We start from the raw sequence: 22,088 nt of genomic DNA, 5'->3' as shown, positions 1-22,088 counted from the left end.
TGAACAAGAGACAATAAAAGTATCTAATCTAATCTAACTAGGATTGGCAATCCCGGGCGGCCACACCCATCGACAGGTGTCCCTCAACGACTACTTGGATGCCATCGAAGCTCCTAAGGGCCCGGGAGAGCGGCCCCTGGGCGCGACGTCACCCAAGCTGAGGTCCAGTTTCCCGACGAACACACGACTCAGCGCCATGCTGCATATAGACTCTGATGAAGACGAGGAGGCAGGGCCGTCCAGGGACCATCCACCCCATGACAGGAAGCCCTTGCTGCCACTGGCCAATGGTGTTCAGGCTGGGGTTGGGAAGGGAGCTGCCTCTCAGGACCTGGGGAAACAAGAGAAAGAGGGGACAGAGGCAAACAGGGGAGAGGTTGAGGGAGCACAGGGGACAAAAGCTGGGGATGGAGCTGGAGATGGAGATGGAGCTGGATCTGGGGATGGAGCTGGAGATGGGGCTGGATCTAGGGATGGAGCTGGAGATGGGGCTGGATCTAGGGATGGAGCTGGAGATGGGTCTGGATCTGGGGATGGAGATGGGGATGGGGATGGAGCTGGAGATGGGGCTGGATCTGGGGATGGAGCTGGAGATGGGGCTGGATCTGGGGATGGATCCATGGCTGGGGTTGGAGTTGCAGTTGAAGCGAGGACTGGAGCTGGATCCATGGCTGTGGTTGGCTCTCTAACTGTAGCCAGACCTGGATCTGTGGTTGGCACTCTAACTGTAGCCAGACCTGGGGTTGGAGCTGAGGCCAGACCTGGATCTGTGGTTGGTCCTGGGGCTGGAGCTGGGGCTCCTCTATCTCCAATACCTGAGACGAATACTGCAGTGCAGGGGGTGTCAGAGGACGCTGTGGCAGCCAGGACTGAGGCCAGCCAGCAACCAACGATCTCAGGGGCCACAGCAGCCCAGGAGCCCCTCAGGAACTCACTGCCTGCTGTTCTGAAGACATCCACTACTCAGGTGAGTGGTGCTGTCAGACCAGGGTCTGGGCAGGCCCACCTCCTAACAGAACGCTCCACCACATGTATTTTACTGTACATTTCAACTTTAGGTTCATCTAAATGTGTTCATATCTTAGTGATGAAGGATAAATGCCAAAGTTTAACAATAAAGAATACTCTGCTCTATTTTCAGAAGGGACGGAAGGAAGAGGAAATGGCGCCCAAGGCTGAGGAGGAAGGGGCGGAGTCATCCAGTGAAGGAGCAAGTGCCATTGCAACCTCCCCGACGACCAGTAGCGTTGCCGACCAGGGGGGCGGGGCCTCTGGCTCTGATGTCACAGGAACAAGGACCGCCAGCGCAGCAGCCAATGAGGAAGAAGAGGGTGGGGAGATCTGGCAGAGGAGGTCCATGCAGGCGTCTGGAGGCGTGTCTCAGGAGGAGGGGGCGCGGTCTTCTGAGGCGAGCGGGCCAATCGACTCTTCTCAGAGTGTCTCTGAGGAGGGCAGCGAGGCAGGAGGTGAGAGACAGGACACAGCAACCCAGTATCACACACATTGCTTATTGGAAATTCGTGACAGGCACAAAGTAAAAGTACACAAATGTGTGTAGGACACGGTTTTGTATACAGTGCATTTCAATCCCAGATAAAAACAGTCAATTACTTAAGCCAGAAACGATAGCAGGGAGGTTGGTTGGGGAGGATGGGTGGGGGGGTATAACATAATGTACACACATTGTGTGTAAGACACACAAACTGCGTTGTGAAAAGTGTGTGACTTTTCCGTGTGCCTGTCACAAATTTTAAAGAAGTCATTTGTGTCTATTTCACAGCAAGCTGTGACAGTGAGTTGACCCTACCCGGTTAGGTCTGTCTTTGGCTCCCATGACCCAAGCTCAAAAACATCTGTTTTAAAGTCAACGACGGCGCTAGCTAACATAGTTGACCAGCCACCGGTTTGTGTTAGGTCTTCAGAGGCATTTTGGAATGTTCAGGTGGACACTTTGTTCATGGTCCTTCCCATAGAGGTTGATGTGCATCTACAATATTATCTTCTGTGATATTTTGTCCAGAGTGATGTTTCTGCTCCATGGTCATACAGTACAGTACCACTGAGGGATTGACCCGGTTCAGGACGAGGAAAGAAACATGAAAAGCTCCTTAAATCCTCTAAAAAGAAAGAACAAGAACAAAAGGATTAAGAAATGGGGAAAATAACAGTATTATTCACTTGACGTTTATTAACGTTGATTGTTGTCAGATTATGTCGGTCTTTCCCTCTGGTGTTCATGACACAGTGAGGTTTTAATGTGTGTTTGAGTGTGCGTGTGCACTCGTGTGTTTAATCTCTATTCTGTTCAGGGGCCACAGTGTGTTTAAATGTGTTCCTCTCTTCTCATCTTGTCCAGGGGCCACAGTGTGTTTTAATGTGTTCCTCTCTTCTCATCTTGTCCAGGGGCCACAGTGTGTTTTTAATGTGTTCCTCTCTCCTCATCTTCTTCAGGGGCCACAGGTCAAGTCAACGGTCACCAGTCCGTCCGCTCCCTGCCCTCTGTCCGTCACGACATGGGTCGCTACCAGAGAGTAGATGAGCCACTTCCTCCCAGTGAGTAGTGTGTGTTTCTCAGGGAGAAAGAGAAAGATTAAAATCCTGATCATGTCAGTTGACCGACTCATAATCTGACATGGTAGAATTTATACAATTAGTAATAATATTATAATTAGTGGTTGACTTATTTCAGTGTGTGTCATATACACTGAGTGTACAAAACATTAGGAACACCTTCATGATGTTTGAGTTGCAACCCCTTTTCCCCTCAGAACAGCCTCACTGTGTCGGGGCCTGGACTCTACAAGGTGTGGAAAGCGTTCCACAGAGATGCTGGCCCATGTAGACTCCAATGCTTCCCACAGTTGTATCAAGTTGTCTGGATGTCCTTTGGGTGGGGGACCATTTTTGATACACGTGGGAATCTGTTGAGCGTGAAAAACCCAGCAGCGTTCTTGACACATTCAAACCAATGCGACTGGCACCTACTACCACACCCTGTTTATAGTCACTTAAATATTTTGTCTTGCTCATTCGCCCTCTGATTGACACAAACACAATCCATGGAAGTCATGGAAGTCACAAGTCATGGAAAGAGCAGGTGTTCTTAATGTTTTGTATACTCAGTGTATATGATATATTTGCCTTGCTGACTGGGAGGCCCGTATAGACAGTCACAGTCGTGTGTTCTATGTGTGTGTGTGTGTGTGTGTGTGTGTGTGTGTGTGTGTGTGTGTGTGTGTGTTTCAGACTGGGAGGCCCGTATAGACAGTCACAGTCGTGTGTTCTATGTGTTTCAGACTGGGAGGCCCGTATAGACAGTCACAGTCGTGTGTTCTATGTGTTTCAGACTGGGAGGCCCGTATAGACAGTCACAGTCGTGTGTTCTATGTGTTTCAGACTGGGAGGCCCGTATAGACAGTCACAGTCGTGTGTTCTATGTGTTTCAGACTGGGAGGCCCGTATAGACAGTCACAGTCGTGTGTTCTATGTGTTTCAGACTGGGAGGCCCGTATAGACAGTTACAGTCGTGTGTTCTATGTGTTTCAGACTGGGAGGCCCGTATAGACAGTCACAGTCGTGTGTTCTATGTGTTTCAGACTGGGAGGCCCGTATAGACAGTCACAGCCGTGTGTTCTATGTGTTTCAGACTGGGAGGCCCGTATAGACAGTCACAGTCGTGTGTTCTATGTGTTTCAGACTGGGAGGCCCGTATAGACAGTCACAGTCGTGTGTTCTATGTGTTTCAGACTGGGAGGCCCGTATAGACAGTCACAGTCGTGTGTTCTATGTGTTTCAGACTGGGAGGCCCGTATAGACAGTCACAGTCGTGTGTTCTGTTTGTTTCAGACTCAGAGGCCCGTATAGACAGTCACAGTCGTGTGTTCTGTTTGTTTCAGACTGGGAGGCCCGTATAGACAGTCACAGTCGTGTGTTCTGTTTGTTTCAGACTGGGAGGCCCGTATAGACAGTCACAGTCGTGTGTTCTATGTGTTTCAGACTGGGAGGCCCGTATAGACAGTCACAGTCGTGTGTTCTATGTGGACCATGTGAACCGCACCACCACCTGGCAGAGACCCACCGCGCCTCCAGCACCGCAGCTCCTCCAGAGGTCCAACAGCATACAGCAGATGGAACAGCTCAACCGCAGGTTACAACCAGTACACACACATATCATGTATCTAGACACACACACACACACACACACACTCACACACACACATGCAGAACACACACACACACATGCAGAACACTCACACACACACATGCAGAACACACACACACACACACCACTCTCTTCTATAGAGTTTGTGTTGCAGTTTAGTGCCATTGCTTTTGTCTTCAGGTATCAGAGTATACGCAGGACGATGACCAATGAGAGAACAGCAGAGGAGCTGACAGCTCCGCCCGAGGTGCCCACCGACGACACTGACCACCACACTATCCCAGGTAGCCAGGCTTGCAGTGCATTCTGGTCGCTGTAGTTAACTAAAGCTTGACAATAGGCCTCTAGACTTTCACTAGCCAGTATTCTGCTTGTTTAGGATGGTTTCTACTAAAACTGAACCCAGCTCATGTTAAAGCTTTTCAAATTAAATTGTTTGGTTGTTAACTTGTTGTGGGTCTGTGTGTGTCTGTGTCTGTGTGTGTCTGTGTGTGTGTGTCTGTGTGTGTGTCTGTGTGTGTGTCTGTGTGTGTGTCTGTTTGTGTGTGTGTGTGTCTGTGTGTCTGTGTGTGTCTGTGTGTGTCTGTGTGTGTGTGTGTGTGTGTGTGTGTGTGTGTGTGTGTGTGTGTGTCTTTGTGTGTGTCTGTGTGTGTGTCTGTCTGTGTCTGTGTGTGTGTGTGTGTGTGTGTGTGTGTGTGTGTTGTCAGAGTATCGTCGTGATGGTGTGGTGACTCCAGATAGCTCTCGGTCTCGTCTCAGTCTGCTCCTCCAATCTCCCAGCGCTAAGTTCTTGACCAGCCCTGACTTCTTCACCTTGCTGCATTCCAACCCTGTATGTTTCACACACACACACACACACACACACACACACACACACACACACACACACACACACACACACACACACACACACACACACACACACACACACACACACACACACCTAGATCCCCCCTTACTGCTTGATCAGTTCATTTCTATGACCTATATTTCTACTATTACAGTACTGTAGCTATATTTACCTCACACTGTCACATCAGTCATTCATCACTTTTACAGTACTACCCTTCTCTCACCTCTTCCTCTCCTCTACTCTTCTCAACTCTCCCACCGTCCTCCCTCCCTTCTCCTCCACGTCCTCTCCTCTTCTCTCCTCTTCCTCTTCCTCTCCTCTACTCTACTCTTCTCAACTCTCCCACCGTCCTCCCTCCCTTCTCCTCCACGTCCTCTCCTCTTCTCTCCTCTTCCTCTTCCTCTTCCTCTCCTCTACTCTTCTCAACTCTCCCACCGTCCTCCCTCCATTCTCCTCCACGTCCTCTCCTTTTCTCTCCTCTTCTCTCCTCTTCCTCTCCACTCCTCCCTTCTCCACTCCTCTCTCACCCTCCTCTCCTCCCCTCTTCTCTCCACTCCCACCCTCCTCCCACCTTCTCTCCTCTTCTCTCCCACCCTCCTATCCTCTTCTCTCCCCCCTCCTCCCATCTCCTCTCCCCTTCTCTCCTCTGCTCTCGCACCTTCTTCTCCCTGTTCTCTTCCACTCTCTTCTCCTCTTCTCTTGTTCTCTCCCCAGAGTGCCTACCGCATGTTTACAGGTAACACCTGCCTGAAACACATGATCAGTAAGGTGCGTCGGGACACGCATCACTATGAGCGCTACCAGCACAACAGAGACCTGGTGGTTTTCCTCAACATGTTCTCCAACAAACAGCTGGAGCTGCCCCGTGGCTGGGAGCTGAAGCACGACCACACTGGCAAGGTACAGACAGACAGACAGACAGACAGACAGACAGACAGACAGACAGACAGAGACACACACACACACACACACACACACACACAGGTATAGAGGGAGCTCTTTTCTTTTCTCTAACTCTCTCTGTACCTCTCTCTCTGTCTCTCTCTCTACTCTTCTCTCTCTTTGTTTCTCTCTCTGTCTCTGTCTCTCTTTCTGTCTCTCTCTACTATTCTCTCTCTCTCTCTCTCTCTCTCTCTCTCTCTCTCTCTCTCGCTGTCCCTCTCTCTGGCTCTTTCTCTCTCTGTGTCTCTCTCTGTCTCTCTCTCTACTCTTCTCTCTCTTTGTTTCTCTCTCTATCTCTGTCTCTCTTTCTGTCTCTCTCTACTATTCTCTCTCTCTCTCTCTCTCTCTCTCTCTCTCTCTCTCTCTCTCTCGCTGTCCCTCTCTCTGGCTCTTTCTCTCTCTGTCTCTCTCTCTCTCTCTCTCTCTCTCTCTGTGTCTCTCTCTGTTTACCAATGACCCTAACCTCTCCACTTCTCATTCTGTCTGTCTCTACAGCCTTTCTTTGTGGACCACAACTGCCGGGCCACTACGTTTATCGACCCTCGGCTCCCTCTTCAGAGCAGCACACGTCCCAGCAGCCTCCTGGCCCACCGCCAGCACCTGACCAGACAACGCAGCCACAGCGCTGGCGAGGTCAGCCCACAACACATGGTGAGACACACACACATCATGGTGAGACACACACACACGTACATCATGGTGACACACACACACACACACATCATGGTGAGACACACACACACAAACACACACAAATGATTGTGAGACACACATACACACACACACACATCATGGTTAGAAACACACACACACAAGACATGGTGAGCCACACACACACACTCGTCAGTCAACTCAACCACCTCTCTGTGCTCCAGGTGGGTGACCACTCTCGTCATTCTGGAGGAGGACCCCCTGTAATGCCCCGCCCATCCAGCTCCTTCACCCCGGTCAGCCGCACCCAGTACCAAGATGTAGTGCCAGTGGGTGAGTGGACACACACACACACACACACACACACACACACACACACACACACAAACACACAAAGCTCATTCTGTCTTCGACTCCTTCTCTTCAGCTTACAACGACAAGATTGTGGCGTTTCTACGACAACCCAATATCTTTGAGATCCTGCAGGAGAGACAGACAGAGTTTATCAGGAACCACTGGCTCAGGTCAGCAGCCTCTTCCTCCCCCTCCCTCCCTCCCTCCTACCCCCCCCCCCCCCCTCCCTCCTTTCTCCCCCTCCCTCCCTCCCTCCTACCTCCCCCTCCCTCCTTCCTCCCCCTACCTCCTTCCTACCCCTCTCCCCCTCCCCCCTCCCCCTCCCTCCTTCCTCCTACTCACTTCACTCAGAACAGTCCCTCAAACCCTCACTACTAAATTCACTACACAACTCACTCACTATACCTCCAAGGAGTGGTTAAGGATCATTCTGTTGTTCTCCACCACAGGGAGAAGGTGCAGTTGATCCGTAATGAAGGGGCCTCTGGTCTGGCCAGGCTGTCTGGTGATGCAGACCTGGTCATCCTCCTCAGGTGAGCTACTGTCATACCTGTACCTGCCTCATACCTGTACCTGCCTCATATCTGCCTCATACCTGCTCATACCTGGCTCATACCTGTACCTGCCTCATACCTGTCTCATACCTGTACCTGCCTCATACCTGCCTCATACCTGTACCTGCCTCATACCTGCCTCATACCTGTACCTGCCTCCTACCTGCCTCATACCTGTACCTGCCTCATACCTGCTCATACCTGCCTCATACCTGTACCTGCCTCATACCTGTCTCATACCTGTACCTGCCTCATACCTGCCTCATACCTGTACCTGCCTCATACCTGTACCTGCCTCATACCTGTACCTACCTCATACCTGTACCTACCTCATACCTGTACCTGCCTCATACCTGTACCTGCCTCATACCTGTACCTGTCTCATACCTGTACCTGTCTCATACCTATACCTGTCTCATACCTGTACCTGTCTCATACCTGTACCTACCTCATACCTGTACCTACCTCATACCTGTACCTGCCTCATACCTGTACCTGCCTCATACCTGTACCTGCCTCATACCTGTACCTGCCTCTTACCTGTACCTGCCTCATACCTGTACCTGCCTCATACCTGTACCTGCCTCTTACCTGTACCTGCCTCATACCTGTACCTGCCTCATACCTGTACCTACCTCATACCTGTACCTACCTCATACCTGTACCTGCCTCATACCTGTACCTGCCTCATACCTGTACCTGCCTCATACCTGTACCTGCCTCTTACCTGTACCTGCCTCTTACCTGTACCTGCCTCTTACCTGTACCTGCCTCTTACCTGTACCTGCCTCATACCTGCCTTATTCAGATGTAGGACCTTAATTTCAGCCAGTTTGCTACAGAAGGAAAATAATCCTGCAGCAACAGGAGATAATGGATAATAATGAATGGAGATAATGGATAATAATTCATGGAAATGTGTCCAGGGGAATGTGACATTTCTAAGTGGAAATTACAAACTTCAGAAGCCTCAAACACACAACACGTTTTACATTTGCAGGAAATTTCTCCTGCAACAGGGTGATCAAATGAAGATCCTACATCTGTACCTGCCTCTCACGACTATCAGTGTATGAGAAGCTTTGTGCTTGAGACCTGACGACTTGTGTTAGCTCCCCGAGCCAATACCTAGGCTTTAGTTCAAACCCAGTTTTGTTACTTTGGGTCTCTGTAGCTCTCAGTGACGTTGTCTCCTCTCTCTTGGTTCTCTCTGGCAGCCTGTTTGAGGAGGAAGTGATGTCATATGTTCCGCCTCACGCCTTACTGCACCCCAGCTACTGCCAGTCCCCACGAAGCTCCCCCGTGTCCTCCCCACAGAACTCACCTGGTGAGAAGGCTTCTCTACACCTCTCTCTGTTACCATTCTGTCTTTCTCTATTTCTCTCTCTTTTTCTCACACACACACACACACACACACACACACACACACACACACACACACACACACACACAGGGAGCACACACTCATCCCTCGTTCTCTCTCAAATTGTATTCCTCCAGGAACACAGCGAGCTAATGCCCGTGCCCCTGCCCCCTACAAGCGAGACTTTGAAGCCAAACTGCGAAACTTCTACCGCAAACTGGAGACCAAGGGCTACGGCCAGGGCCCAGGGAAGTTAAAGTATGTAGACCAAGGGCTACGGCCAGGGCCCAGGGAAGTTAAAGTATGTAGACCAAGGGCTACGGCCAGGGCCCAGGGAAGTTAAAGTATGTAGACCAAGGGCTACGGCCAGGGCCCAGGGAAGTTAAAGTATGTAGACCAAGGGCTACGGCCAGGGCCCAGGGAAGTTAAAGTATGTAGACCAAGGGCTACGGCCAGGGCCCAGGGAAGTTAAAGTATGTAGTGGGGAGGGTGTTTGTCATCAATATAATACTGTAACATGTTTTAATATTCATGGAGGAATACTGTAATATAGATTCATATTCATGTGTGAATACTGTAATATAGATTCATATTCATGTGTGAATACTGTAATATAGATTCATATTCATGTGTGAATACTGTAATATAGATTCATATTCATGTGTGAATACTGTAATATAGATTCATATTCATGTGTGAATACTGTAATATAGATTCATATTCATGTGTGAATACTGTAATATAGATTCATATTCATGTGTGAATACTGTAATATAGATTCATATTCATGTGTGAATACTGTAATATAGATTCATATTCATGTGTGAATACTGTAATATAGATTCATTATCATGTGTGAATACTGTAATATAGATTCATATTCACGTGTGAATACTGTAATATAGATTCATATTCATGTGTGAATACTGTAATATAGATTTGTATTCATGGATGAATACTGTAATATAGATTCATATTCATGGAGGAATACTGTAATATAGATTCATATTCATGCATGAATACTGTAATATGAAAGAATGAATGCGTTATTGATCTAGCTAAATGCTTTGGTGCTAGAAAGAAATAGAATCTCATTCTAGTTCTGTGGTCCACCCACATACCCTCCATCCACGCCCTCCTGCCCTTACCAGTTCCCCCCTGTGTGTGTCTCTTCCTCCCCCAACCCCCAGGTTGATCATCCGTAGAGATCATCTCCTGGAGGATGCCTTCAACCAGGTCATGTGTTACTCCCGGAAAGACCTGCAGAGGAGCAAGCTCTATGTCAGCTTCCTGGGAGAGGAGGGGTGAGTCAGACAGACTGCCTGTCCTCTACTCTTCCAGAAGCCGGGGGGGGGGGGGGGATGATCCTGGGTTCAATAGAATGAAACATTTGAGGAATATTTCAGTTAGAAATCCACTTTGTCTGCTCTATGATGTTATATTTCTATCTACGTCGTTCCTTTGCGTTCCTGTGTGATAATGTATCTTCCTGTATGTGTTGCAGGTTGGACTACAGCGGCCCGTCCAGAGAGTTTTTCTTCCTGGTGTCCAGAGAGCTGTTCAACCCGTACTACGGCCTGTTTGAGTACTCCGCCAACGACACCTACACCGTTCAGATCAGCCCCATGTCTGCCTTCGTAGACAACCATCACGAGTGGTGAGTGAACTGAAGACGGGGAGGGGTTTGGGGTCGGAGTGGTCTGTGGTCTGTTGGCTGATAAGCAGGGTTTGGGGTCGGAGGGGTCTGTGGTCTGTTGGCTGATAAGCAGGGTTGCGGTCGGAGTGGTCTGTGGTCTGTTGGCTGATAAGCAGGGTTGCGGTCGGAATGGTCTGTGGTCTGTTGGCTGATGAGCAGGGTTGGGGTCGGAGTGGCCTGTGGTCTGTTGGCTGATAAGCAGGGTTGGGGTCGGAGTGGTCTGTGGTCTGTTGGCTGATAAGCAGGGTTGGGGTCGGAATGGTCTGTGGTCTGTTGGCTAATGAGCAGGGTTGGGGTCAGAATGGTCTGTCGTCTGTTGGCTGATAAGCAGGGTTGGGGTCGGAGGGGTCTGTGGTCTGTTGGCTGATAAGCAGGGTTGGGGTCGGAGTGGTCTGTGGTCTGTTGGCTGATAAGCAGGGTTGGGGTCGGAGGGGTCTGTGGTCTGTTGGCTGATAAGCAGGGTTGGGGTCGGAGTGGTCTGTGGTCTGTTGGCTGATGAGCAGGGTTGCGGTCGGAATGGTCTGTGGTCTGTTGGCTGATAAGCAGGGTTGGGGTCGGAGTGGCCTGTGGTCTGTTGGCTGATAAGCAGGGTTGGGGTCGGAGTGGTCTGTTGGCTGATAAGCAGGGTTGGGGTCAGAATGGTCTGTCGTCTGTTGGCTGATAAGCAGGGTTGGGGTCGGAGTGGTCTGTTGGCTGATAAGCAGGGTTGGGGTCGGAGTGGTCTGTTGGCTGATAAGCAGGGTTGGGGTCAGAATGGTCTGTCGTCTGTTGGCTGATAAGCAGGGTTGGGGTCGGAGGGGTCTGTGGTCTGTTGGCTGATAAGCAGGGTTGGGGTCGGAGTGGTCTGTGGTCTGTTGGCTGATAAGCAGGGTTGGGGTCAGAGTGATCTGTGTCTGTTGGCTGATAAGCAGGGTTGTGGTCGGAGTGGTCTGTGGTCTGTTGGCTGATAAGCAGGGTTGGGGTCAGAGTGATCTGTGTCTGTTGGCTGATAAGCAGGGTTGGGGTCGGAGTGGTCTGTGGTCTGTTGGCTGATAAGCAGGGTTGGGGTCAGAGTGATCTGTGTCTGTTGGCTGATAAGCAGGGTTGGGGTCAATTCAAATTGAAGTCAGTCAATTCTGGAAGCAAACTGAAATTCCTATTCAGTAATTGAAAAAATGTAATCTATTTTCAATACCATCTGTTGTCTATACTAGAACCTGGGTGATAACATGTTGTCTATACTAGGACCTGGGTGATAACATGTTGTCTATACTGGGACCTGGGTAATACCATCTGTTGTCTATACTAGGACCTGGGTAATAACATGTTGTCTATACTAGGACCTGGGTGATAACATGTTGTCTATACTAGAACCTGGGTAATACCATCTGTTGTCTATACTAGGACCTGGGTAATAACATGTTGTCTATACTAGGACCTGGGTAATACCATGTTGTCTATACTAGGACCTGGGTAATACCATGTTGTCTATACTAGGACCTGGGTAATACCATCTGTTGTCTATACTAGGACCTGGGTAATACCATCTGTTGTCTATACTAGGACCTGGGTAATACCATCTGTTGTCTATACTAGGACCTGGGTAATAACATGTTGTCTATACTAGGACCTGGGTAATAACATGTTGTCTATACTAGGACCTGGGTAATAACATGTTGTCTATACTAGGACCTGGGTAATACCATGTTGTCTATACTAGGACCTGGGTAATACCATCTGTTGTCTATACTAGGACCTGGGTAATACCATCTGTTGTCTATACTAGGACCTGGGTAATAACATGTTGTCTATACTAGGACCTGGGTAATACCATCTGTTGTCTATACTAGGACCTGGGTAATACCATCTATTGTCTATACTAGGACCTGGGTAATACCATCTGTTGTCTATACTAGGACCTGGGTAATACCATCTGTTGTCTATACTAGGACCTGGGTAATACCATCTGTTGTCTATACTAGGACCTGGGTAATACCATCTGTTGTCTATACTAGGACCTGGGTAATACCATCTGTTGTCTATACTAGGACCTGGGTAATACCATCTATTGTCTATACTAGGACCTGGGTAATACCATCTATTGTCTATACTAGAACCTGGGTAATACCATCTATTGTCTATACTAGAACCTGGGTAATACCATGTTGTCTATACTAGGACCTGGGTAATACCATCTATTGTCTATACTAGAACCTGGGTAATACCATGTTGTCTATACTAGGACCTGGGTAATAACATGTTGTCTATACTAGGACCTGGGTAATACCATCTATTGTCTATACTAGAACCTGGGTAATACCATGTTGTCTATACTAGGACCTGGGTAATACCATCTATTGTCTATACTAGAACCTGGGTAATACCATGTTGTCTATACTAGGACCTGGGTAATAACATGTTGTCTATACTAGGACCTGGGTAATACCACCTGTTGTCTATACTAGGACCTGGGTAATAACATGTTGTCTATACTAGGACCTGGGTAATAACATGTTGTCTATACTAGGACCTGGGTAATACCATCTGTTGTCTATACTAGTACCTGGGTAATACCATGTTGTCTATACTAGGACCTGGGTAATACCATCTGTTGTCTATACTCGGACCTGGGTAATAACATGTTGTCTATACTAGGACCTGGGTAATACCATCTGTTGTCTATACTAGGACCTGGGTAATAACATGTTGTCTATACTAGGACCTGGGTGATAACATGTTGTTTATACTGGGACCTGGGTAATACCATCTGTTGTCTATACTAGGACCTGGGTAATAACATGTTGTCTATACTAGGACCTGGGTGATAACATGTTGTCTATACAAGAACCTGGGTAATACCATCTGTTGTCTATACTAGGACCTGGGTAATAACATGTTGTCTATACTAGGACCTGGGTGATAACATGTTGTCTATACTAGAACCTGGGTAATACCATCTGTTGTCTATACTAGGACCTGGGTAATAACATGTTGTCTATACTAGGACCTGGGTAATACCATGTTGTCTATACTAGGACCTGGGTAATACCATGTTGTCTATACTAGGACCTGGGTAATACCATCTGTTGTCTATACTAGGACCTGGGTAATACCATCTGTTGTCTATACTAGGACCTGGTTAATACCATCTGTTGTCTATACTAGGACCTGGGTAATAACATGTTGTCTATACTAGGACCTGGGTAATAACATGTTGTCTATACTAGGACCTGGGTAATTACATGTTGTCTATACTAGGACCTGGGTAATACCATGTTGTCTATACTAGGACCTGGGTAATACCATCTGTTGTCTATACTAGGACCTGGGTAATACCATCTGTTGTCTATACTAGGACCTGGGTAATACCATCTGTTGTCTATACTAGGACCTGGGTAATAACATGTTGTCTATACTAGGACCTGGGTAATACCATCTGTTGTCTATACTAGGACCTGGGTAATACCATCTGTTGTCTATACTAGGACCTGGGTAATACCATCTGTTGTCTATACTAGGACCTGGGTAATACCATCTATTGTCTATACTAGGACCTGGGTAATACCATCTATTGTCTATACTAGAACCTGGGTAATACCATCTATTGTCTATACTAGAACCTGGGTAATACCATGTTGTCTATACTAGGACCTGGGTAATACCATCTATTGTCTATACTAGAACCTGGGTAATACCATGTTGTCTATACTAGGACCTGGGTAATAACATGTTGTCTATACTAGGACCTGGGTAATACCATCTATTGTCTATACTAGAACCTGGGTAATACCATGTTGTCTATACTAGGACCTGGGTAATACCATCTATTGTCTATACTAGAACCTGGGTAATACCATGTTGTCTATACTAGGACCTGGGTAATAACATGTTGTCTATACTAGGACCTGGGTAATACCACCTGTTGTCTATACTAGGACCTGGGTAATAACATGTTGTCTATACTAGGACCTGGGTAATAACATGTTGTCTATACTAGGACCTGGGTAATACCATCTGTTGTCTATACTAGTACCTGGGTAATACCATGTTGTCTATACTAGGACCTGGGTAATACCATCTGTTGTCTATACTCGGACCTGGGTAATAACATGTTGTCTATACTAGGACCTGGGTAATACCATCTGTTGTCTATACTAGGACCTGGGTAATAACATGTTGTCTATACTAGTACCTGGGTAATAACATGTTGTCTATACTAGGACCTGGGTAATACCATCTGTTGTCTATACTAGGACCTGGGTAATACCACCTGTTGTCTATACTAGGACCTGGGTAATACCATCTGTTGTCTATACTAGGACCTGGGTAATACCATGTTGTGTATACTAGGACCTGGGTAATACCATCTGTTGTCTATACTGGGACCTGGGTAATAACATTTGTAATCTAAGTATCTTCTCTCTCTCTCCTTCCCTGTACAGGTTCCGTTTCAGCGGGCGTATCCTGGGCCTGGCTCTGATCCACCAATACCTACTGGATGCCTTCTTCACTCGACCCTTCTATAAGGGCCTGCTGCGCATGTACGTCTCCACCACCTGGACTGTCTAATTCTAGCAATACACCAGGGGTATTCAACTCTTACCCTACAGGGTCCAGCGCCTGCTAGTTTTCTGCTCTACATGATCGTTAATTGCACACACCTGGTGTCTCAGGTCTAAATCAGTCCCTGATTACAGGGGAACAATGAAAACAGCTGTGGAACAGGCTTTGAGGTCCAGTGTTGAATATAGGGCTTTATACTATATAACTAGAGAGTATTTTTTAGATATTTTAAGACTGTACCAGACATGTGGTTATGTAGATTAGTAGAGTTCACTGACCTCCTGCCTAAATCCATTCTACTCTACACTACTCTACTCTATTCTACTCTACTCTATTCTGCTCTACTCTATTATACTCTATTCTGCTCTACTCTACTCTACTCTATTATACTCTATTCTGCTCTACTCTACTCTGCTCTACTCTATTATACTATATTCTATTCTACTCTATTTTACTCTACTCTATTATACTATATTCTACTCTACTCTATTCTACTCCACTCTATTCTACTCTATTCTACTCCATTATACACTACTCTATTCTACTCTACTCTATTCTACTCTATTCTATTCTACTCTACTCTATTTTACTCTACTCTATTCTACTCTACTCTACTCTACTCTATTTTACTCTACTCTATTTTACTCTACTCTATTCTACTCTACTCTATTTTACTCTACTCTATTTTACTCTACTCTATTCTACTCTGCTCTATTCTGCTCTACTCTACTATGCTCTATTATACTATATTCTACTCTACTCTGCTCGACTCTATTTTACTCTACTCTACTCCACTCCATTCTACTCTATTCTACTCTAATCTGCTCTACTCTATTTTACTCTACTCTATTATTCTCTACTCTACTCTATTCTACTCTGCTCTACTATTATATTCCACTCTATTCCACTCTATTCCACTCTACTCCACTCCATTCTACTCTACTCTATTCTACTCTGCTCTACTATTCTATAGCCTATGTGAGCTGAGTGATCTGGAGTATCTGGATGAGGAGTTCCATCAGAGTCTCCAGTGGATGAAGGACAACGACATCGAGGACATGTTGGACCTCACCTTCACTGTCAATGAGGAGGTGTTCGGACAGGTGTGTGTGTGTGTGTGTGTGTGTGTGTGTGTGTGTGTGTGTGTGTGTGTGTGCGTGTGTGCGTGCGTGCGTGCGTGTGTGTGTGTAAGTTATAAGGCTCACGTGTATGTACTGTGTGTGTAGATCACAGAGAGAGAGCTGAAGCCGGGCGGGGCCAACATCCCAGTGTCAGAGAAGAATAAGAAGGAGTACATTGAGCGCATGGTGAAGTGGCGTATTGAGAGAGGAGTGGTTCAGCAGACAGAGAGTCTGGTCCGGGGCTTCTATGAGGTACGATCTAGAACAAGGACTTTCTGAATAAAATATCCCCTCTAGCATCTCCTGTACAGATTCTGATAAATGTAGACTCAGCAGTATCATCATACACACTGGGGCAACTTCCTGCTCACAGACATCAACAACAACTGAATTCAAATTGGGCAAGATGTAGCTGAAGGCTGTGTGTGATAGGATGTGATAGGAAGGCTGTATAATGGGATGGAGTTTGTTTTAGTTGTGTTTGTAATAATAATACATGCCATTTAACAGACTGTTTTATCCAGAGCGACTTACAGTCATGCGTGTATACAGTTTACATATGGGTGGTGCTGGGACTCTAACCCAGCACTGTTACAAACATCAGCCTCTACCAACTGGGATACAAAGGACCACAAAGGTTGTGGTCGTGGTTTGTAGCCTGGATGCCCTGTGCTGTGTCATGCAGGTGGTGGATTCCAGGCTGGTGTCAGTGTTCGATGCCAGGGAGCTGGAGCTGGTGATAGCTGGCACCGCTGAGATAGACCTGGTGGACTGGAGGAGCAACACAGATTACAGAGGAGGTATGAACAGGGGGAGAGGAAGAGACTGGGGGAGACAGGGGAGAGGGGAGAGACAGGGGGAGAGGGGAGAGACAGGGGGAGAGGGGAGAGACAGGGGGAGATGTGGAAAGGACAGGGTGAGAGACAGGGGGCAGACTGGAGGAGCAACACAGATTACAGAGGAGGTATGAACAGGGGGAGACGGGGAGAGACAGGGGGAGAGGGGAGAGACAGGGGGGGGGGGGGGGGCAGACTGGAAGAGCAACACAGATTACAGAGGTGGTATGAACAAGGGGGAGAGGGCGAGACTGCGGGAGAGGGGAGACCGGGAGCCCAAATGACACCCTATTCCCTATATAGTGCACAGCTCTTGTCAAATGTAGTGCACTACATAGGGAATAGGGTGCCATTTAAGACACAGACAATAACTTTGTGTATTGCACCTTTCATAATGTCATTTTGAGCTGCTGTCTGGGTCTCAGGGAGCAGGAAAGATAGTCCATTGTTCCATTCAGATGTAGTAGGAAATGTTTTTTACATGTCTTTCCAATTAGGAAGAGCTGTTACAGAAAGAAGTGTATATAACAGTATACCCTAGCTAGCTAGCTGACTGGTTGAACAGCTGAAGTAACTAGGCCTACCAGAGAGAAAGGCCAGTATATACCAGTATACCCTAGCTAGCTGTCTAGTTGAACAGCTGAAGTAACTAGGCCTACCAGAGAGAAAGGCCAGTATATACCAGTATACCCTAGCTAGCTGTCTGGTTGAACAGCTGAAGTAACTAGGCCTACCAGAGAGAAAGGCCAGTATACTGTATACCAGTATACCCTAGCTAGCTGTCTGGTTGAACAGCTGAAGTAACTAGGCCTACCAGAGAGAAAGGCCAGGCTGCTGAGTGACTCATGTCTGTCTGTCTGTCTGTTTTCCTGCCTCCCTCAGGTTACCATGACAACCACATAGTGATCCGTTGGTTCTGGGCGGCGGTGGAGAGGTTCAACAACGAGCAGAGACTCAGGCTGCTACAGGTGGGGGTGCACACACACACACACACACACAGAGAAACAAACACACACACGTACAAACACACACGTACAAACAAAGACACAAACACATACAAACAAACACACACACTTATACAAACAAACACACACACACATACAAACTGTAACGGTGTTCGTCTATAGGAGGAGAAGAAGCGGACCAAAGCGCAGCGTGGTGGTTACTCATGTTCTTTAATTAATGGAAACTGAACGATACATGAAATAACTTAACTCTACAAAACAACAAACGGAACGTGAAAACCTATACAGCCTATCCTGTGACAACAAACACAGTGACAGGAACAATCACCCACAAACAAACAGTGAAACCCAGGCTACCTAAGTATGATTCTCAATCAGAGACAACTAATGACACCTGCCTCTGATTGAGAACCATACTAGGCCGAAAACATAGAACTGACCCAAAACATAGAAAAACAAACATAGACTGCCCACCCAACTCACGCCCTGACCATACTAAATAAATGCAAAACAAAGGAAATAGAGGTCAGAACGTGACAGTACCCCCCCCCAAAGGTGCGGACTCCGGCCGCAAAACCTTGACCTATAGGGGAGGGTCTGGGTGGGCGTCTGTCCGCGGTGGCGGCTCTGGCGCGGGACGCGGACCCCACTTCGCCATTGTCTTAGTCCGCCGTATTGTCCGCCTCCGTGGCTTACTCCCCATGCCCACCCCTCTCAATGACCCCACTGGACAGAGGGGCTGCTTGGGACAGAGGGGCAGCTCGGGACAGAGGTGAAGCAGCTGCTCGGGACAGAGGGGCGGCAGCTGCTCGGGACAGAGGGGCGGCAGCAGCTCGGGACAGAGGGGCGGCAGCTGCTCGGGACAGAGGGGCGGCAGTAGCTCGGGACCGAGGGGCGGCAGCAGCTCGGGACAGAGGGGCGGCAGCAGCTCGGGACAGAGGGGCGGCAGCAGCTCGGGACAGAGGGGCGGCAGCAGCTCGGGACAGAGGGGCGGCAGCAGCTCGGGACAGAGGGGCAGCTGCTCGGGACGGAGGGGCAGCTGCTCCGGGCGGAGGGGCTCTAGCGGCCCCTGGCTGACTGGCGGCACCTGGCTGACTGGCGGCACTGGCGGCCCCTGGTTGACTGGCGGCACTGGCGGCCCCTGGCTGACTGGCGGCACTGGCGGCCCCTGGCTGACTGGCGGCACTGGCGGCCCCTGGCTGACTGGCGGCACTGGCGGCCCCTGGCTGACTGGCGGCACTGGCGGCCCCTGGCTGACTGGCGGCACTGGCGGCCCCTGGCTGACGGGCGGCACTGGCGGCCCCTGGCTGACGGGCGGCACTGGCGGCCCCTGGCTGACGGGCGGCACTGGCGGCCCCTGGCTGACGGGCGGCACTGGCGGCCCCTGGCTGACGGGCGGCACTGGCGGCTCCTGGCTGACGGGCGGCACTGGCGGCTCCTGGCAGACGGGCGGCATTGGCGGCTCCTGGCAGACGGGCGGCACTGGCGGCGCTGGGCAGACGGGCGGCACTGGCGGCGCTAGGCAGACGGGCGGCACTGGCGGCGCTGGGCAGACGGGCGGCACTGGCGGCGCTGGGCAGACAGGCGGCGCTGGCGGCGCTGGGCAGACGGGCGGCGCTGGCGGCGCTGGGCAGACGGGCGGCGCTGGCGGCGCTGGGCAGACGGGCGGCGCTGGCGGCGTTGGGCAGACGGGCGGCGCTGGCGGCGTTGGGCAGACGGGCGGCGCTGGGCAGACGGGCGGCTCAGATGGCGCTGGGCAGACGGGCGGCGCTGGCGGCGCTGGGCTGAGTAGCTCTCCTAGCGCCGAACAGGCGGGAGACTCCGGCAGCGCTGGAGAGGAGGAAGGCTCTGGTAGTGCTGGACAGGCGAGGCGCACTGTAGGCCTGATGCGTGGTGCTGGCACTGGTGGTACTGGGCCGAGGACACGCACAGGAAGCCTTGTGCGGGGAGCTGCTACCGGAGGGCTGGGGTGTGGAGGTGGTACTGGAAAGACCGGACCGTGCAGGCGCACTGGAGCTCTTGAGCACCGAGCCTGCCCAACCTTACCTGGTTGAATGCTCACGGTCGCCCTGCCAGTGCGGCGTGGTGGAATAGCCCGCACTGGGCTATGCAGGCGAACCGGAGACACCGAGCGCAAGGCTGGTGCCATGTAAGCCGGCCCAAGGAGACGCACTGGGGACCAGCTGCGTAGAGCCGGCTTCATGGCATTAGGCTCGACGCTCAATCTAGCCCGGCCGACACGCGGAGCTGGAATATACCGCACCGGGCTATGCACCCGCACTGGAGACACCGTGCGCACCACTGCATAACACGGTGCCTGTCCGGTCTCTCTAGCCCCCCGGTAAGCACAGGGAGTCTGCCCAGGTCTCCTACCTGGCGTAGCCATACTCCCTGTTAGCCCCCCCCCAAGAAATTTTTGGGGCTGCCTCTCGGGCTTCCTTCCGCGCCGCCGTGCCTGCTTCGCCAACTCCATTCTCTGATAGCCTTCCGCGCACTGCTCCATCGAATCCCAGGCGGGCTCCGGCACTCTCCCTGGGTCGGCCGCCCACCTGTCGATCTCCTCCCAAGTAGTATAACCCATGCCATTGCTGTCCATAACGTCCTCCCATGTCCATACCTCCTCGCGCTGCTCCTGCTGCTGCTTTCTCCGTTGCCCATTACCACACCGCTTGGTCCTGTTGTGGTGGGTGATTCTGTAACGGTGTTCGTCTATAGGAGGAGAAGAAGCGGACCAAAGCGCAGCGTGGTGGTTACTCATGTTCTTTAATTAATGGAAACTGAACGATACATGAAATAACTTAACTCTACAAAACAACAAACGGAACGTGAAAACCTATACAGCCTATCCTGTGACAACAAACACAGTGACAGGAACAATCACCCACAAACAAACAGTGAAACCCAGGCTACCTAAGTATGATTCTCAATCAGAGACAACTAATGACACCTGCCTCTGATTGAGAACCATACTAGGCCGAAAACATAGAACTGCCCCAAAACATAGAAAAACAAACATAGACTGCCCACCCAACTCACGCCCTGACCATACTAAATAAATACAAAACAAAGGAAATAGAGGTCAGAACGTGACACAAACAAACACATACACACAAACACACACGTACAAACACACACATACCAACAAACACACACACACATACCAACAAACACACACACTTATACAAACAAACACACACACACATACAAACAAACACATACACACAAACATACACACAAACAAACACACATTCACACACACATAGACACACACACACACACACACACAAACACACAAACACACACACACACAGTGAGTAACAGCGACCTTCTTCTTTCTGTTCTGTTAGTTTGTGACGGGTACCTCCAGTATTCCCTACGAGGGTTTCGCCTCTCTCCGAGGCAGCAACGGACCCCGCAGGTTCTGTGTGGAGAAATGGGGCAAAGTTACCTCTCTACCCAGGTAAACTACTGTGCTGACTTCACTTGTAAGGCCAAGGGAACTAACTACACTTGTAAGGCCAAGGGAACTAACTACACTTGTAAGGCCAAGGGAACTAACTACACTTGTAAGGCCAAGGTAACTAACTACACTTGTAAGGCCAAGGGAACTAACTACACTTGTAAGGCCAAGGGAACTAACTACACTTGTAAGGCCAAGGGAACTAACTTCACTTGTAAGGCCAAGGGAACTAACTACACTTGTAAGGCCAAGGGAACTAACTACACTTGTAAGGCCAAGGGAACTAACTACACTTGTAAGGCCAAGGGAACTAACTACACTTGTAAGGCCAAGGGAACTAACTACACTTGTAAGGCCAAGGGAACTAACTACACTTGTAAGGCCAAGGGAACTAACTACACTTGTAAGGCCAAGGGAACTAACTACACTTGTAAGGCCAAGGGAACTAACTACACTTGTAAGGCCAAGGTAACTAACTTCACTGGTAAGGCCAAGGGAACTAACTACACTTGTAAGGCCAAGGGAACTAACTTCACTTGTAAGGCCAAGGGAACTAACTTCACTTGTAAGGCCAAGGGAACTAACTACA

At 49.4% G+C, this 22,088-nt stretch overlaps 1 protein-coding gene across 2 annotated transcripts in view; it reads left to right on the top strand.

The window, feature by feature from the left end:
* LOC139402499 (E3 ubiquitin-protein ligase HECW2-like) overlaps positions 1–22,088 on the top strand; it is a 45,245-nt gene that overhangs the window by 18,142 nt on the left and 5,015 nt on the right. Inside the window, exons 9-29 of one of the 2 annotated variants that reach the window (XM_071146476.1) lie at positions 42–967; positions 1,145–1,466; positions 2,452–2,553; positions 3,997–4,147; positions 4,343–4,446; positions 4,870–4,994; positions 5,730–5,915; positions 6,453–6,608; positions 6,833–6,941; positions 7,036–7,132; positions 7,412–7,495; positions 8,734–8,843; positions 9,017–9,137; positions 10,070–10,183; positions 10,384–10,536; positions 14,997–15,095; positions 16,091–16,220; positions 16,344–16,490; positions 16,924–17,038; positions 17,957–18,042; positions 21,387–21,499. In XM_071146476.1, coding sequence (XP_071002577.1) covers positions 42–967; positions 1,145–1,466; positions 2,452–2,553; positions 3,997–4,147; positions 4,343–4,446; positions 4,870–4,994; positions 5,730–5,915; positions 6,453–6,608; positions 6,833–6,941; positions 7,036–7,132; positions 7,412–7,495; positions 8,734–8,843; positions 9,017–9,137; positions 10,070–10,183; positions 10,384–10,536; positions 14,997–15,095; positions 16,091–16,220; positions 16,344–16,490; positions 16,924–17,038; positions 17,957–18,042; positions 21,387–21,499 — 3,550 coding nt within the window. Of the gene's footprint in view, positions 1–41; positions 968–1,141; positions 1,467–2,451; positions 2,554–3,996; positions 4,148–4,342; positions 4,447–4,869; positions 4,995–5,729; positions 5,916–6,452; positions 6,609–6,832; positions 6,942–7,035; positions 7,133–7,411; positions 7,496–8,733; positions 8,844–9,016; positions 9,138–10,069; positions 10,184–10,383; positions 10,537–14,996; positions 15,096–16,090; positions 16,221–16,343; positions 16,491–16,923; positions 17,039–17,956; positions 18,043–21,386; positions 21,500–22,088 lie in introns of both variants that reach the window. The other variant, XM_071146475.1, reaches the window with a different exon arrangement.

The sequence above is a fragment of the Oncorhynchus clarkii genome, unplaced genomic scaffold, assembly GCF_045791955.1.
Source record: "Oncorhynchus clarkii lewisi isolate Uvic-CL-2024 unplaced genomic scaffold, UVic_Ocla_1.0 unplaced_contig_8895_pilon_pilon, whole genome shotgun sequence".
Classification (NCBI taxonomy): Eukaryota; Metazoa; Chordata; class Actinopteri; order Salmoniformes; family Salmonidae; genus Oncorhynchus; species Oncorhynchus clarkii.
Note: the sequence above shows the minus strand (reverse complement) of the source record. Positions and strands in the feature narration are given on the sequence as shown.